Source organism: Micropterus salmoides, unplaced genomic scaffold, assembly GCF_014851395.1.
Source record: "Micropterus salmoides isolate LMB-PRFRI ecotype aquatic unplaced genomic scaffold, ASM1485139v1 Ms_hic_scaffold_4, whole genome shotgun sequence".
Taxonomy (NCBI): Eukaryota; Metazoa; Chordata; class Actinopteri; order Centrarchiformes; family Centrarchidae; genus Micropterus; species Micropterus salmoides.
Genome location: NW_024043372.1, coordinates 8,964,897 through 8,978,707, shown reverse-complemented (window position 1 = coordinate 8,978,707; position 13,811 = coordinate 8,964,897). Strand labels below are relative to the sequence as shown.

The following is a 13,811-nucleotide window of genomic DNA, read 5'->3' as shown; positions in this document are numbered from 1 at the left end:
GTGAAACTTGTAGAAAGAAAATTCGGCGCTGACAGGGAGGCCACTGCTGCCTGTGATGCATGCAGTTGTCGGAAGAACGTGGCATTAAGCAACATTTTATGTTTTGTAAAAATACTGAATATTGCTCTTATACCTGGACCTTAATGTGATAAATACTAAGGAGTTAATCATTGATTTTAGGAAGAACTCTTTTAACCCAGAAGCCAGCGTCATTCATTGAGAAAATGTTGAAATTGTAGAGACCTATAAGTAGCCTACTTAGGAACCATGTTTGACTCCAACCTCAAGTTTGATAAAACACACAGAGTCAATTGCAAAGCGCGGACAACAAAGACTCCACTTGATGCGGAAGCTAAATTCTCTCTTTCTAGTGTTTCTATCCTATCTTATGTAACTTTTATCATTCGTTTATTGAAAGTCTTTTAACATTTTCTTATGTCTGCTGGCTTTATGGATTGTCTGTGAAGGACAAGAATAACCTCAGCAGCATTGTTAAAATATGCTCCTAGATCACTGGAGTTCAGCTGAGAGCCCTGAGCTCCCTATGGAAAAAACAGGTGGTTCAGAAGGCTAGACAAGTCATTGATCGTTCTGACCATGTTCTTAGTCAGCAATTCTGTTTAATGCCTCCAGGACGGCGCTACCTCGCCCCCCTCCAACAACAGATATGAAAATGATTTTATTCCTTTTGCCATCAAGCTTTTAAATACTGCTGACGGCAGCAACTAGACATGTGCCAGGCATTACAAACTTCTTTATTTATTTACTTAGTATTTATTATCTTTTATTATTTATCTATCTTCTTTAATTATGGTCCATGTATTGCGACCTGTGTATTCGCTGCTTTGCTCTGGTGCCAAAATGCTTATATGATGTCATTGACAGGGTTTCTGAATGCTTGATTGAATTGAATTGAATAAACATGCTTTTGTTTTTTAATTTGTCAAGTAATGTATATACATAGCCTACACTGTTTAACATCATCTGGTTCGAGACACTGTAGTGTTTTCAGTTTGGCTGGATGACTCCTTTGGGTTTATATTTGTGCCAGTAAAGTGGATTCATTTGTAATATGAGCTGTAAAAACAGGTTGTCTGTCACTTTTTAAGGAGGTGAGGGGTGGGGCGGAGGATGGTGAAAGTAATATAGTAACGTAACGAATAATTGTCAATAATAAGTAAAGTAATAGTATCACAACAGTTCCTGAGTAACTTGCCCAATACCGGATGACATTAAAACAACAGGTTGGTGGTTTTGGAGGCTGCAACTCTCTAAAAATCTGTGTCATTCCTTTAAACACACCCAACAAACTCACACTCAATGATAAACTTTATTTTGTTTTAGTTGCATTCACAGACAAAGTCAACATTTATATAAGGCTTACATGAGTGAATCTGAAGGAAACAGATCAGCTGAACAAATCCAAAGTAACCTGTGGGTTAACATTAAAAAAAAATGTAAAAGCTCAAGACGTATTACTGCACCGTGATACTGTGTTATGGTGAAATGTTCCTTTAAGAAAAGATTTTGAAATATCTGAAATGAAATCAGAGACTTTTAGATACTGAATTCATAAAGGGTGCAGTTTTCAGCACTGACTCAATGCTGTTGTGAGTGTATGACTGAACGATATTCTCAATTTGAGAAGAGCAGGAAGCCACTGAAGATGATCTGTTTTTCTCGGGTGTCTCTTGCGTCAGCATCTATCTGCTGGTCTTTAAAGGACTCGAGCCAAACCTTCTGTCCAGCTGTCAGCTGTAAGACCACACCGCCTGACAGCACCTGAAACACAGCAAGGCGCCATGACAAAACTCAACCATTAAAATATAAAAGAAACCACAGTTTATTCTATCCTGTAAACCACAAGGGATTCCAAAGCAGCCTAAACTGTGTCAGGATACAACAAAGAACAAGAACAATGACAGTAAAGTCTGACAGTGTGTGTGTTTCTCCACAGAGATGGGATGTCAGGGAAATGTCTTGGTTGATTCTTTACAGAAATGTGTCCCCCAACCATTTAAATCGGAGGCATGTTAGAAAGGGATCTTTAAAAAAGACTTTAAGACTTTTTCTTTTGACATTTCTCAGGCTCCGTGGGCTCAGCATTGAAACTGACCTGATCTTGGTTCCTGTGCATATTTTTAGAATGGTTGTAATCACAGAATCCCAGCTTGTTGTATGGTGCGTCAGTGGCTATATACAGACAAATGCTGACCTGAAAAACACAATTGTAATGCAGTTTGATAATGCAGCTGTAGGTTGTGTACAACTTTAATCAGCAAGATGATTCTTTACAGAAATGTGAAATTTGTAAAGGATTCTTTACAGAAATGTATGCAAACTTGAGGCTGCCTGAAAGGTATCAAACACACTGATATATTTTAGAAAATGGTCAGCATTTATGAGAAAAGACGGCTGTGTGTTACCTTGGCCACAGAGTGGAAGGTGAAGTAATAAACGCCAGATACTTTGCAGGTGAATTGACCTGTGGCTGCGTTAAAGTTGGCAGGTTTGTTGACCACAACATTCTGGTAGGTTACTATCTGATAATAGTGCACGTGCACACACACACACACACAGACACACACACACACAACACACACACACACACACAAAGAAAGAAGGTAAAAGAAAAGAGGGAAAATGTTATTATTGTTATGTGAACGTTTTCTTTGGTAGTTCCTACAAAAATGTTTGACAGTGGGCTCTTTGTATTATGCAGCCTAACAGGGAGGCTATTTCTGGAAAGATACTACTGTCTTCACAGACAGAATTTAATTCAGAGACAAACATCTGAAAACCTGAGCAGATAAAACTTAAACTATCTGCATGACTAGATACAGCTAAACATATGTGAGAAATCATTTGGGTGAACTGACCCTTTAGCAACACTAAAGTATTAAAATGCTAAAATGTTCATTCCTTTAACGAAAGACAGAAAGAAAAAGGCTTAAATATATTGTAGATTCTAAATCATTTTGGAATGAAACCGGGGAGAGAGAGAGGTGTGATGGACGATGAACTGAACCTGGTTGTATCTAGGATAATCAGTAGTAGTCCTGATCGCTGAGAAGGCTGAACGGGCCTGCTGATCAGAGTTTTGTCCTAGGAGCAGGAAGGACACACACACACACAGACACACAGAATAAAATCTCTTTTCCAAATGAAACAAATAAAACAGGTGTCCTCCGTGAAATCATCATCTTGAAACATACATTCAGACGGGTGACAAAGGAAAAACATGAGTGACTTGAGTCTGACAGCATATCGCTCCAGCACCTCAGCAAAGTCTGATACAAGGTGATCTGTGTTATTTCTACAATTAAGCAATTAACATCTAAGCATGCTCTGTGGCATGTAAAAAAAAATGCTGAGCAGGCCCAGTTGATTCTGATTTTGTATCAAGATGGCAAGAGGAAAAGATCTAAGTGAGATTAAAAAAGATAGATTGCCGGAGCTTTCATCACAGAGACTACTCCGCTGACTAGTGTTTCAACAGGAACAGGGACTAAAAGTTACAGTCCAGTAACAGTCAAAATTGTCCAGGAAGTCAGACAGCAGGTAATCCAAAAACAAAGAGAACAAAGACGAAAGGCTGGGACTCGTGACAAACTCCCACTGATACGACGACACATGACAAGCGGAAAACATTGAATTAAATACACAAGAGGGAGGTGATTACAAGACACAGGTAGAAACAATCAAGGTGAAGCAAACAATTACAGAAGTGGGAAAAACACCAGGGGAGAAAACAAAGAATAAATGACACAATGACAAAACAACGCAGAGAATGAGAAAACACGGTGACAGGAAGTAAGTAAACATAGACGCAAGAGGAAGGATATAACAATACTAAAAAAGGAAAGTAAAGAGGAAATAATAGCACACAAACCACAAACCATGATATGTTGAGCTTGTTTGTGGTTTGAGGTGTCATGTTAACAGTTGTATAGACGTTTATTTATAATGGAGGTCTAAAACAATGCTTTATTAGCCACAGGGGATTTTTTGTGTTGCAGTACCGTGAGTGGGCTAAATTGGCTAGGAGGCTAAGTGGCAGTCCCTTAGCCCTCTTCACCTTTCCCCTTTTGTACAATCGTTCTGCGACAGAGCTGAATGTAATTCTTTTGTTCAGTTATCATTGTAATCCATCTTAATGTTTCTATAGTTTCTAGTGTACATTTTTTTTCTCTCCGGCATATCATAATGTCTGTCTTCACCTGTCGAAGAGATTTCAGCACTTTGGTACTAACAGCGCTAAACGCTGCCAGCTTATTCCAGTAAGATAACACCTTGCCTTTTAAGTTATTTGTTCAATTTAGGAGCTTGAGCGGGTTGTTTTAATTATATATAGGTTCTGCCTGATCAACTGATATTTTATATTGTAAATGAGTTCAGCATGATGGGGGGGGGTCTTGGATGTTACTGGAAGTAAAGTGCTCTGATTGTAGCAAGGCTATTTTACTAACTTGAATCCAGTTCGTTTCAATCTCCTGTATTGTTAATGATTTATAAAAATTAAATCTACCTTTGCTGGGGTGGGCGGTGCACAAACTTTTTTTGGCTTCTGAAGGGGGGCGTGACAGAAAAAGTTTGAGAACCACTGCTGTAGACTGTCAGAAATCCTGTCATTACCTTGGGCACTGCTTTTTCCCGGAGGGCCGGGGCGACCGATGTTTCCAGGCTGACCCGCTGCTCCCAGATCTCCACGGTAACCTTTAGGACCCATGGCCCCCGGCAAGCCCCGACTTCCCGTCTCCCCCTTCAGACGCATCAGGACGCCTACATCCACTGGGCCGCTGGCCATCACAGCTGGAGACACAAACATTTGCACATTTTATCAAATGTTATAATTATGTTCACCACTATGACTGACAAACACTTTGATCAACCCAACAACCAGACACAAATTCACAACACTTATCTTAAAAGTGTTCAATTGAAAGCTTTCAATATCATGTTTTTCTCATATTATACCTATAGCACAATGTTACAGCAGGGTATGTTAAAACTAACCCAGACCAGTGGGGGGATTACATTTCACTCCTTAAACCATGCATTTTTTGTCTGTGTTGCAGTAATAACATTTACACCATTTAATAGCAGACACATGTAACATGTAGTTTGTATCACATTTTGATCGCACTGGCTTAAAAGTGCTCGAGATACAGACACAAATGTCAGACATGACATGTTACAACCATCCCTGGTCTCCCCTACGTGGAAGGACAAAGCAAACAAATAAATAAAATACAAAAGTTCAGGTCCCATGCAGAAAGCTGTCTGAAGAACAGATCTGCAGAACACAGCAGGCAGCCGCTCTGTGTGTTGTTGTATATTCAGGAGGCATTTACCTGGTTCTCCTTTCTCCCCCTTCGGTCCTGGCCATCCATTTCTGCCTGGAGCTCCTGGTACTCCAGCATGGCCGTCTGTTCCACTGCAGCTCGCATCACATGGGCTTGTCGTCAGAAGTGAAGCCACGCCCACCAGAACCACCAGCCCATAATAATCTCCCATGGTCCAAAACACTGGATTGAATTATGAATGATATTTAAAGGAAGATGAAGGTGGTAAGTATGGAAATTAGACTCAAGAGACAGATGATGAGAAGAAATGACAAAAGACTTTAAATGATTAGTTCTTGACACTGAGTTCTTGCACTCTGTAATTTGTTCTGGGAATAATTTTGTGATAAATAACTCCTCTAACACATCTTGGGTATTTTTTATGTTGATTCCAGTATTTGTAGATTCAATAAATATGACTAGTTTTAGGCCAACGGTATTTCTACACTAGAATTAAATTTCTCAAAGTGTGGAGAAGGATTTGAAACATAATTTACATTGAACTTTATATTAGGAAGCACATTTTACAGGAGAATATAATTAAACAGTTAATCAATATCAATACAATGTGACATCTCTGATAATTAAAACATTGGAGACACTTGTGTCAGTGTGGAATAGTGGTGGGGATTTGGGCTTTTTATTACGATGTCTATGAAGATTCTCAGTCATCCAGGTCATAGTTATCCAACGAAGGTTAAAATCAAGGGCAACTGGACTTCAACCATCTTCAACCAAGTCCAGTTGCCCTTGATTTTAACCTTCGTTGGATGGTTTTTTATTACTAAACTCCTGGCTACGCCACTGATTCAAACGTGATAAAGTCTTTTAAAATATAAACGCACAATTTAAGAAAGCTTCAGTAATGGCATTTCAGATCGCAGTTTTGTTGTAAACAGCAAAACATTAACTCAAACATAATATCATTTAAAGTTAAAGGCAACAAAATGTTCACTGAGATGGTTCAAGCTTGTCCTCAGAGAGATTCAAAGCAGGTTGTTTTTCATTGCAATTAACTGAAATTAATTGCTGTCTGGAAGGAGGAAAACCAAAGTAAAAAGTGATGGAATTATTTTAATTCTGAATTGTTCAGTTTGTCCCACAATGGGCAATCTGAGGCAAGCTGGTTTGGTTTGCATTCACATACATAAAAACAATCTAAAAAGAGAAAGTGTCCAACATCACAAAAGCTAATTTACCTAAATTTAAACCACTTGCGTAGAGTAAATGATAATTGTGGCCTACATGGAATTATTTCAATTGAGATTCGAAATACATTGATATTTATTTCAGTTAATTTCCACAAAAATCAACTTGCAGAGACTTGAACCTTTCTGCAGGTAGATAATCTGTCACAGATCATCTTTAAATTATAAAATGTTTGAGTTAAATTATGCTGTCTTACCATTGCAATGTTGACAGAACAGCATAAACAAATATTGAATAAAAATTGTAGCCTTGTTTCTATCATCAGAACTTCAGCACATTTGAATGTTGGGAGACGTTATTTTACTCACCAGCCGAGTTTTCTGTCTCACCAGCGGAGATTTGGAGCCGCAATGAGAGGACGGGATTGAAATGACGGGATTTCCTCTTTTGGTGAACAGACCAAGACTTCTTAATAGACTGAAGAGAGACTTACTGACACACACACACAGACACACACACACACACACACACACACACACACACACACACACACACACACACACACACACACACACACACACACACACACTGAAAACCAGAAAGGAAATGAAACTTGTGATCTAACAAAAAGATCTGTCAAATTCAGACTGGCATTAATTTACCATTTCATTAAAGTGTGGGACCTCAGTTAGAGTGAGTCCTATACTGCGCTGTGATTGGCCAGCTGTGAATTTGGGCTGTGGTTCAGCAAATGGTCAATAACTAATATTACAATATCTGACCTTCCTGTGTTGAAAATGTTTATTTAAAAGATAAATATACATACCAATCACAACACAACATTGTGACACTATACACATGTACTAAATATACACTTTATTCTTAGTCCTATATGTCCTCAAATAGTGACTGTGCCTCCAAAAGTAGGCTACATACAAAAGAAATCAATAAACATCCAAAAATGTTTGTCACACAGTTGGTTCATACTAATCCCGCCTCTGATTGGGCAGATGACCAATCATTTGTATTAAAGGGGTGGCACCTGGGGCCCAGGCCACATCCTGGACACGCCCCTGTTTCTAACAATGTTGTGAGACTAATGAGAAAGATATTTTAGAGGCAGCAGTTACCTGTTGGAAATAAAACAGTGAGGGCATCGCTTTTGTTTGCCCAAGGAAACTATCCTCAGTGTGACCTCAGTGCTCCTGCTGACTCTTTGCTGAATTTTCCCTGTAAAACGTCCTTGTAAATGTGGAATTCTTTCATTTTCTGTTGGAGTGGACAGAGCTGAACGATTTTAACATTGAGGATTAAACCTTTAGTCCTACATAGACATAGACAGCTTTGTGAAACAGATTCATTCATAAAAGTTTGACTATTAGTTAGATCTAAGCCATAGTCAAAGTCTGTCTTTGTGAAACTGGCAGGACTTGATCAATGTTAAAGAGAGGAAGGTTTAAAGCACCCTATCTGTGTTTAACATGTTTTGGTTTAACTCACTAAAAATAAAACTGTGTTAGAATATGTGGAAGAAAAAATGTATGCCAAGTCATATTCCAACAATAATGACATAAACACAAACTAACATCAAACTAAACACATTCTCATGACACCTGATGTCTCCACACTACAGCCTAGTAGGCCTGATTGAGTAATTGAGAGGGTTTGGAGCGCCATCATGTGGTCATATGATGCAGACTGACAGACTGAACAATCTGGAAATACCGTAAAATTTTAATTAAAAGCCTAGTCCCAATTAGACACTTCTACTGGCCTGGTGTGGCTTAACGTATTATAGCAGGTCTAAATTAGATGCCTTATTTTATATAACACACGAAATGTTTATAAACAACACATTTATGTATTAGATATTATTAACATGATTAAACTAGTGGTTTCCAACCCCTTGTCACATTTCAGATGTCTATGAGTTGTTGGTTGTTGAGTTGTTGACCTTCTCACATGGTTTTAACACTAACTCTGACTGTTTGAGGCTCAAAGAGGTAAAATGATTACATATTAACAATTCACCAAAAAAATAGTATCAGAACTCTTCTGTTAATTGTCTCACAACCTCTCAGATTTATCTTGTGACCTTTGTGACAGGCCTTACGCCCAGGTTGACAACCAATTCAATTAAATTTTACTTATATAGCTCCAAATCACAACAACAGTTATCTCACAGCGCTTTTCATAAAAGAGCAGGTCTAGACCATACTCTGTGATGTTATTTACAGAAGCCCAACCAGTGGATTAAACTACTTAATTGCATATAAAATATTTAAAATGCTATTTTACATGTACTAAGTGACTAACACTGGGAAGAATTTTAATAACAATAATAATAACAAACTTTATTTATACCGTAATTGTCAAAACAAAGTTACAAAATGCTTTACATGGTTGAACCAGGATTAAAAGATTTCACTGTAATGAGGCAAATAAAATTAAAAATTAAAATAATACAAAAATCAAATCAAATACCCAACAATATTATATGATAATACTAACAATAATAAAACAGTATGCTTGCATTAATAAAAAGCTTTTCTTTTTAAAGATTAGTTTTGAGAAGTGATTTAAAAGATGTCACAGATTCTGCAGCCTCAGATCTTCAAGCAGGGAGATCCAGAGCTGACAGGGTCCTGAAGGCAAAAGCCCGGTCACCTTTAGTCTTGAACCAGGACTTAGGAACAGCCAGCAGAGCCCTACCTGAGGATCTGAGGCTGTACTTTAAAGTACAGTACTTTAAAAGTATACAGTAAAATCTTAAAATCAAATCTAAAACCAATGGAGGTGAAAACAGGGCTGATATGATCTTGTCTTCTGGTATTTGTTAAAGGCCAAGCTGCTATTAAAAAAGAGGAAGAGCTAGATGTTTGCCTGCCAGAGCAAAAGAGATTAAAGTCATTTAGTTCTTAACAAGTAAGTGCAGCCGTTAGCATTAGATAGCAATAGCAAAGCAGAAAATTTAATACAAACAAGAAAATGTCTGCTGCCAAGTTTCAAAATCTTTTAGAAAGCCTTCCCATTGTTTGCACATCTTCAACTAGACGTGAAAGCAAGTATACTGGGGTCCACGTATCTTACACAACATGGAACTGGAGGCTCACTGACCAGAGATGATAAGTTTGCCAAGAGCAGGAGGCTTCCTGTACCATATGATGTTCATGGCCATGCAGTGTAAGAGAAAGGTATGATAAGTGTGAATGAGCGTGTCAAGTGTGAATTACTGGCTATTAAATAAATACTAAAAAAATACAAACTAATAGTAATGCATAGAAGGGGACACTCCTGTCCCATCATGTTCCCATGAAATCTGAAAATAATGTTTTGCATATTTATATATGAAAATGGACCTACCCACCCGGTCCGACCCCGGTGACTTTTCCTCAGCCTCTAATGCATACTGTGGTAAATCATTCATTCCTAATTCAAGAATGATACATCAAATATATGAAATGTAGGTTATATGTATTCATATGTTATTGACTATATATATATATATATAAATACACCAAAAACCTAATAAACATATGTAGTATACAATAAGTGGAAGACGTACAGCACTCAGTAGCAATATAAAGCCGTTTCAAGTTACAGCAGATGTGCAAGATGTGAAAATATGTCACTTCAAGATCTGTACAGAAGCTATGCAAATTTGAAGGTAAGGTTCAGTCATGTGACTCAATCTCAAGCTTCACTGATCAATACTTGACCTGTGAATAGGGTCGCTCTTTCTGTTGAACCAACAGAGTAGTTTTACTACTTATGCAGCTCAAATTAGCTTTTTAGCCTCTTTCAGCTCGTAGTTTTGGTTTCATGACACATTTACTGTATGTTTCAGTCTCAGCGTTTCCAGCAGCAGCGGGCAGCTGTTGTCAGCAGACACTCTCATGAACACATTAAAAAAACATGAACATATGCACACTACCCACTAAGCATCAAACAGCAAACAGACACAGAGATAAAGAAAGTTGACCATCTAACAGCTGAAGAGACAGACAGATATTTTTCTCAGGGGTTGGTGGAGACCAAAGCAAAGTTGAAAGGAGATCGAATATTAGACTGAAAATTAAATTTATCAGGTGGAAACTAACTAAGCTACTCTCTTGTTACAAAGACATTGCTTGGTAATACCTTCAGTGGAAATTGATTCAAATTGCCTATGCATGGAAACAGCATCTCAGTGAAAGTGTGTGTGAAGGTGTGTATGTGCATGTTCGTATCAAAATCAGAGAATGACAACTTTCCTCTATTCCAGTCCAGATGAACTCTGATCCTCTGGAGCTTCTTCTTCACTTTGAGAACAGTGGGTAGCTCTCCTAAAATACGTGCGTTGTATTTACCATTGTATAAATATATTTGCCAGAACCCAGATTTTATTTGTCCCTTCCTCTGGACAGGCTGTGCTGCCACACCAATAAACCAGCCTGTATTGTCTCCAACCTCAACGTCCCAGCTGTAAGTCCCTGCACTGAAGCCCTCAGAGCCCAGTACAGAGATGAATGAATCAAACCTCTCTGGGTTTTCAGGAAGCTGCTGTCTCTGTCCACGTACCACACTGGTCAGATCTTCAGACAGGATGAGTTCTGGGTTGGCAGTGTTTGGGTCCAGAATCACAGGAGTGTAGGAGACAATCTTCTTCATCTTGTTCCAGATGTTGAAGGTCAGGTTGCCCAGGTGTTTGGCCTCCTCTATCAGAACTCCTGAGACCAGCTCTGGATCCTCCAGCAGGGGGCGCTGCTGGACTCTTTCCACTGCTGCCTTGTAGTTGAGCAGGAATGAGACGTCTTGAGCTCTCAGCTCCTCCTCTGTGGCTCTGATGGTGTCTGAAAGAGCTGCTATCTCTCTGCTCAGAGCCTCAATGTGCTCCTTCATCATCTGACTCTTCTGCTCCTCTTCCTCCCTCACAGCAGCGATCCTGGCCTCCTCTTCCTTTTGTAGAAACTGGTGAAGCTTCATAAATTCCTCCTTAATCCGCCTCTCTGTGTGTCGGGCCTGGACCTTAATGTGTTCTGCTGTTTGATCACAGTTTCCTTTAACTTGTTCAAAGAGCTTCAGTTCCTCCTGTAAGGGTTTCAGGGACCTCTTGAGCTCCTCTCTGTGATCCTGTGCAGCTTCATAAATGGGTCTGAATCTGTGTGTGTTGTGTGTTTTTGAATCTCTGCAGACGAGACATGCTGGCTGCTGATGGTCCAGACAGAAAAGCTTAAGTTTCTCAGAGTGCAGACTGCAGAGAGCGCCAGACTCTGCTGAAGCTCTCTGATCTCTTTCATGTAAGAAGGCCTCACACAGGTTCTTTAACGCCAGGTTACGAGGCGGATCACTCCTTGATGATTTTCTCTTACAAATTGGACATTCCTGTATTTGTTTCTGTCCCCACCATCTCCTCAGACAGTCTCTACAGAAGCTGTGGCTACATGACAGGACAACAGGATCTTTAAAGATGTCCTGGCAGACAGGACAAGAGAGATCCTCCTCAGCTCGGAAAGACATTTTCTCTGTCTGAGTGAGGCTGAAAACTCACCCGGCAGAACGTTAAACAGGAAGTCAGTCAATTGTGGCTCATCTCTCTCCTCTAGAAAGTTCACTCTCAGTCATTTTACCTCCTTAAATTCACCTCCATGAATGCAGACAGTACTCCCAGAATTTTCTGCTGTAGCTTTTCTCCGTCAGGGGAAGTTGAGAGTTGTGGGTCTTGTCTGAAAGAGATCAGTCTCTCAGTGTGTGTGTGTGTGTGTGCCGTTTCCTGGTGGAACAACATTCATTCTGGGCTTGTCTCAGGTGAGTTGGAGGTGGAGTTCTTCTTCTTCTATGATTTCTACTCAATCTACTGACCTGGGTATTGGCACCCCCTACTGTCCTTCCCTGTCCCACACACCTTCACTCATGTCCCTATTAAAACTGTTGTAACAAATAGGGTTACTTGTCCACTTTGCACCACTAGGCAGGTTAATAAAAATCTTCACTACATAAACTGTACCACTGCCCCCCTTACAGTTATCTCCCCAGCCAACACACTTTTATCCTGAATGATTTAATTGCATCCTATAATTTGGATTTTCTCATTTTGACTAGGACCTGGCTAAAGACTGGTTCCTGCTGCCATTTAGTCAAACTCTGCCCTCCAGACTTGAGTTACTTGAACTCCTCGAGGTGCACTGGACTCCTTATTCCTTACCCCTCATGCTAATGTACCTCAGGCCAACTTAGTATGTGGTCTCTAGTGTTTCTTGTATTTTAGCCTGTTTGGTTACACCTGTTTTGTTCTTTTTATTTCAAGACTCCTCAGTACACCTCAGTGACTTTACTACCTGGATCTGCAGCCAGGTAGTTTCTGGAACCAGACCTCGCCTACTACTAGCTACCTGTCTGTCTCCTGCTCACACCAAGTTACACCTGCCATCTTCTTTGCACATTTGAGTTGCTTATGTTAAAAATCAGCTGTCAAAACCAGCTGTCAGCTGTGTCTCAATTTAAAACCAACAAACAGCTTTTTAGCATAACTTTCTGAATTTCTATCCTCCATTGTCTTCATCCATGAGATAATTACTATTGTAGGAGATTTAGCCTAAATATCCATATTGATGGTTCATCATACATTATGCCACTTATTTAATAAACATTACTGACTCATTCAACCTGATGCCGTATGTCTCTGGTATAATTCATAATAATAATAATATTTATGTTTATTTATGTCTAGCCACGGTGTTGCAGTGGTTAGCACCGTCCACACCCAGCAAGAAGGTCTTGGGTTCGAACCCTGGTCATCCCAGGCCTTTCTGTGTGGAGTTTGCATGTTCTCCCCGTGTCTGCGTGGGTTCTCTCTGGGTGCTTCAGCTTCTCCCATCATCCAAAGACATGCAGGCTCGGTGAACTGATGACTCTAGACTGCCCTTAAGTGTGATTGTGAGTGGTTGTTTGTATATGTGTGGCCCTGCGAAACCGTTTTGAATAATTTGAATTTTATTATTCATGTTTAATTGTAATATAGAGAGCCAAAGTCAAACCTATCTTTAGGGTTCTGTTTCAGAAGTAATAAAACGTCAGTCAAAATCACATTGACAGTACTGACATTACCAAAATGTCCAGCCTTGGAACATAAACTTGCTCAACAGTGTATTGTGCATTTCATTCAGTGTGTCTAAACAGGAATGTTACGTTTTTAAAAGACACTTTAATGTTGTTGTTTGTAACTAAAGTTATTGACAAATGTTCAGTTACCCTGCAAAGTCTAGCCTAGTAAATTAATTTAAATAAGCAGCAAATGCATCAGAGTGGGTATGCTGTAGCACCCATCACTGTAATACA

General features: G+C 39.4%; 2 protein-coding genes across 2 annotated transcripts; both read right to left on the bottom strand.

Moving 5' to 3' along the window:
• Positions 1 to 1,311: 1,311 nt before the first annotated feature.
• On the bottom strand, positions 1,312 to 7,019 carry LOC119885585 (complement C1q subcomponent subunit A-like). Its single transcript, XM_038695669.1, has 7 exons — positions 6,863 to 7,019; positions 5,355 to 5,528; positions 4,636 to 4,812; positions 3,029 to 3,105; positions 2,427 to 2,543; positions 2,117 to 2,215; positions 1,312 to 1,782 (listed from the first exon to the last, which is right to left on the bottom strand). The coding sequence occupies exons 2-7, from the start codon at positions 5,515 to 5,517 to the stop codon at positions 1,636 to 1,638; spliced, it is 780 nt and encodes a 259-aa protein (XP_038551597.1). The 5' UTR covers positions 5,518 to 5,528; positions 6,863 to 7,019; the 3' UTR covers positions 1,312 to 1,635.
• A 1,833-nt stretch (positions 7,020 to 8,852) lies between these two features.
• LOC119885584 (nuclear factor 7, ovary-like) lies at positions 8,853 to 12,250 on the bottom strand. The gene has a single exon (XM_038695667.1). It carries the CDS (start codon positions 11,991 to 11,993, stop codon positions 10,599 to 10,601), a length of 1,395 nt encoding a protein of 464 aa, XP_038551595.1. The 5' UTR covers positions 11,994 to 12,250; the 3' UTR covers positions 8,853 to 10,598.
• Positions 12,251 to 13,811: the final 1,561 nt, after the last annotated feature.

What these genes read in the sequence shown, in the direction of transcription:
- LOC119885585 (XM_038695669.1), bottom strand. Translation starts at nt 5,517, where the DNA reads ATGGGAGATTATTATGGGCTGGTGGTTCTGGTGGGCGTGGCTTCACTT. An exon ending in GGGGGAGAAAGGAGAACCAG is followed by an intron (nt 4,813 to 5,354) that starts GTAAATGCCTCC and finishes TTGTGTCTCCAG; the next exon opens with CTGTGATGGCCAGCGGCCCA. An exon ending in GGGAAAAAGCAGTGCCCAAG is followed by an intron (nt 3,106 to 4,635) that starts GTAATGACAGGA and finishes TCCTGCTCCTAG; the next exon opens with GACAAAACTCTGATCAGCAG.
- LOC119885584 (XM_038695667.1), bottom strand. Translation starts at nt 11,993, where the DNA reads ATGTCTTTCCGAGCTGAGGAGGATCTCTCTTGTCCTGTCTGCCAGGAC.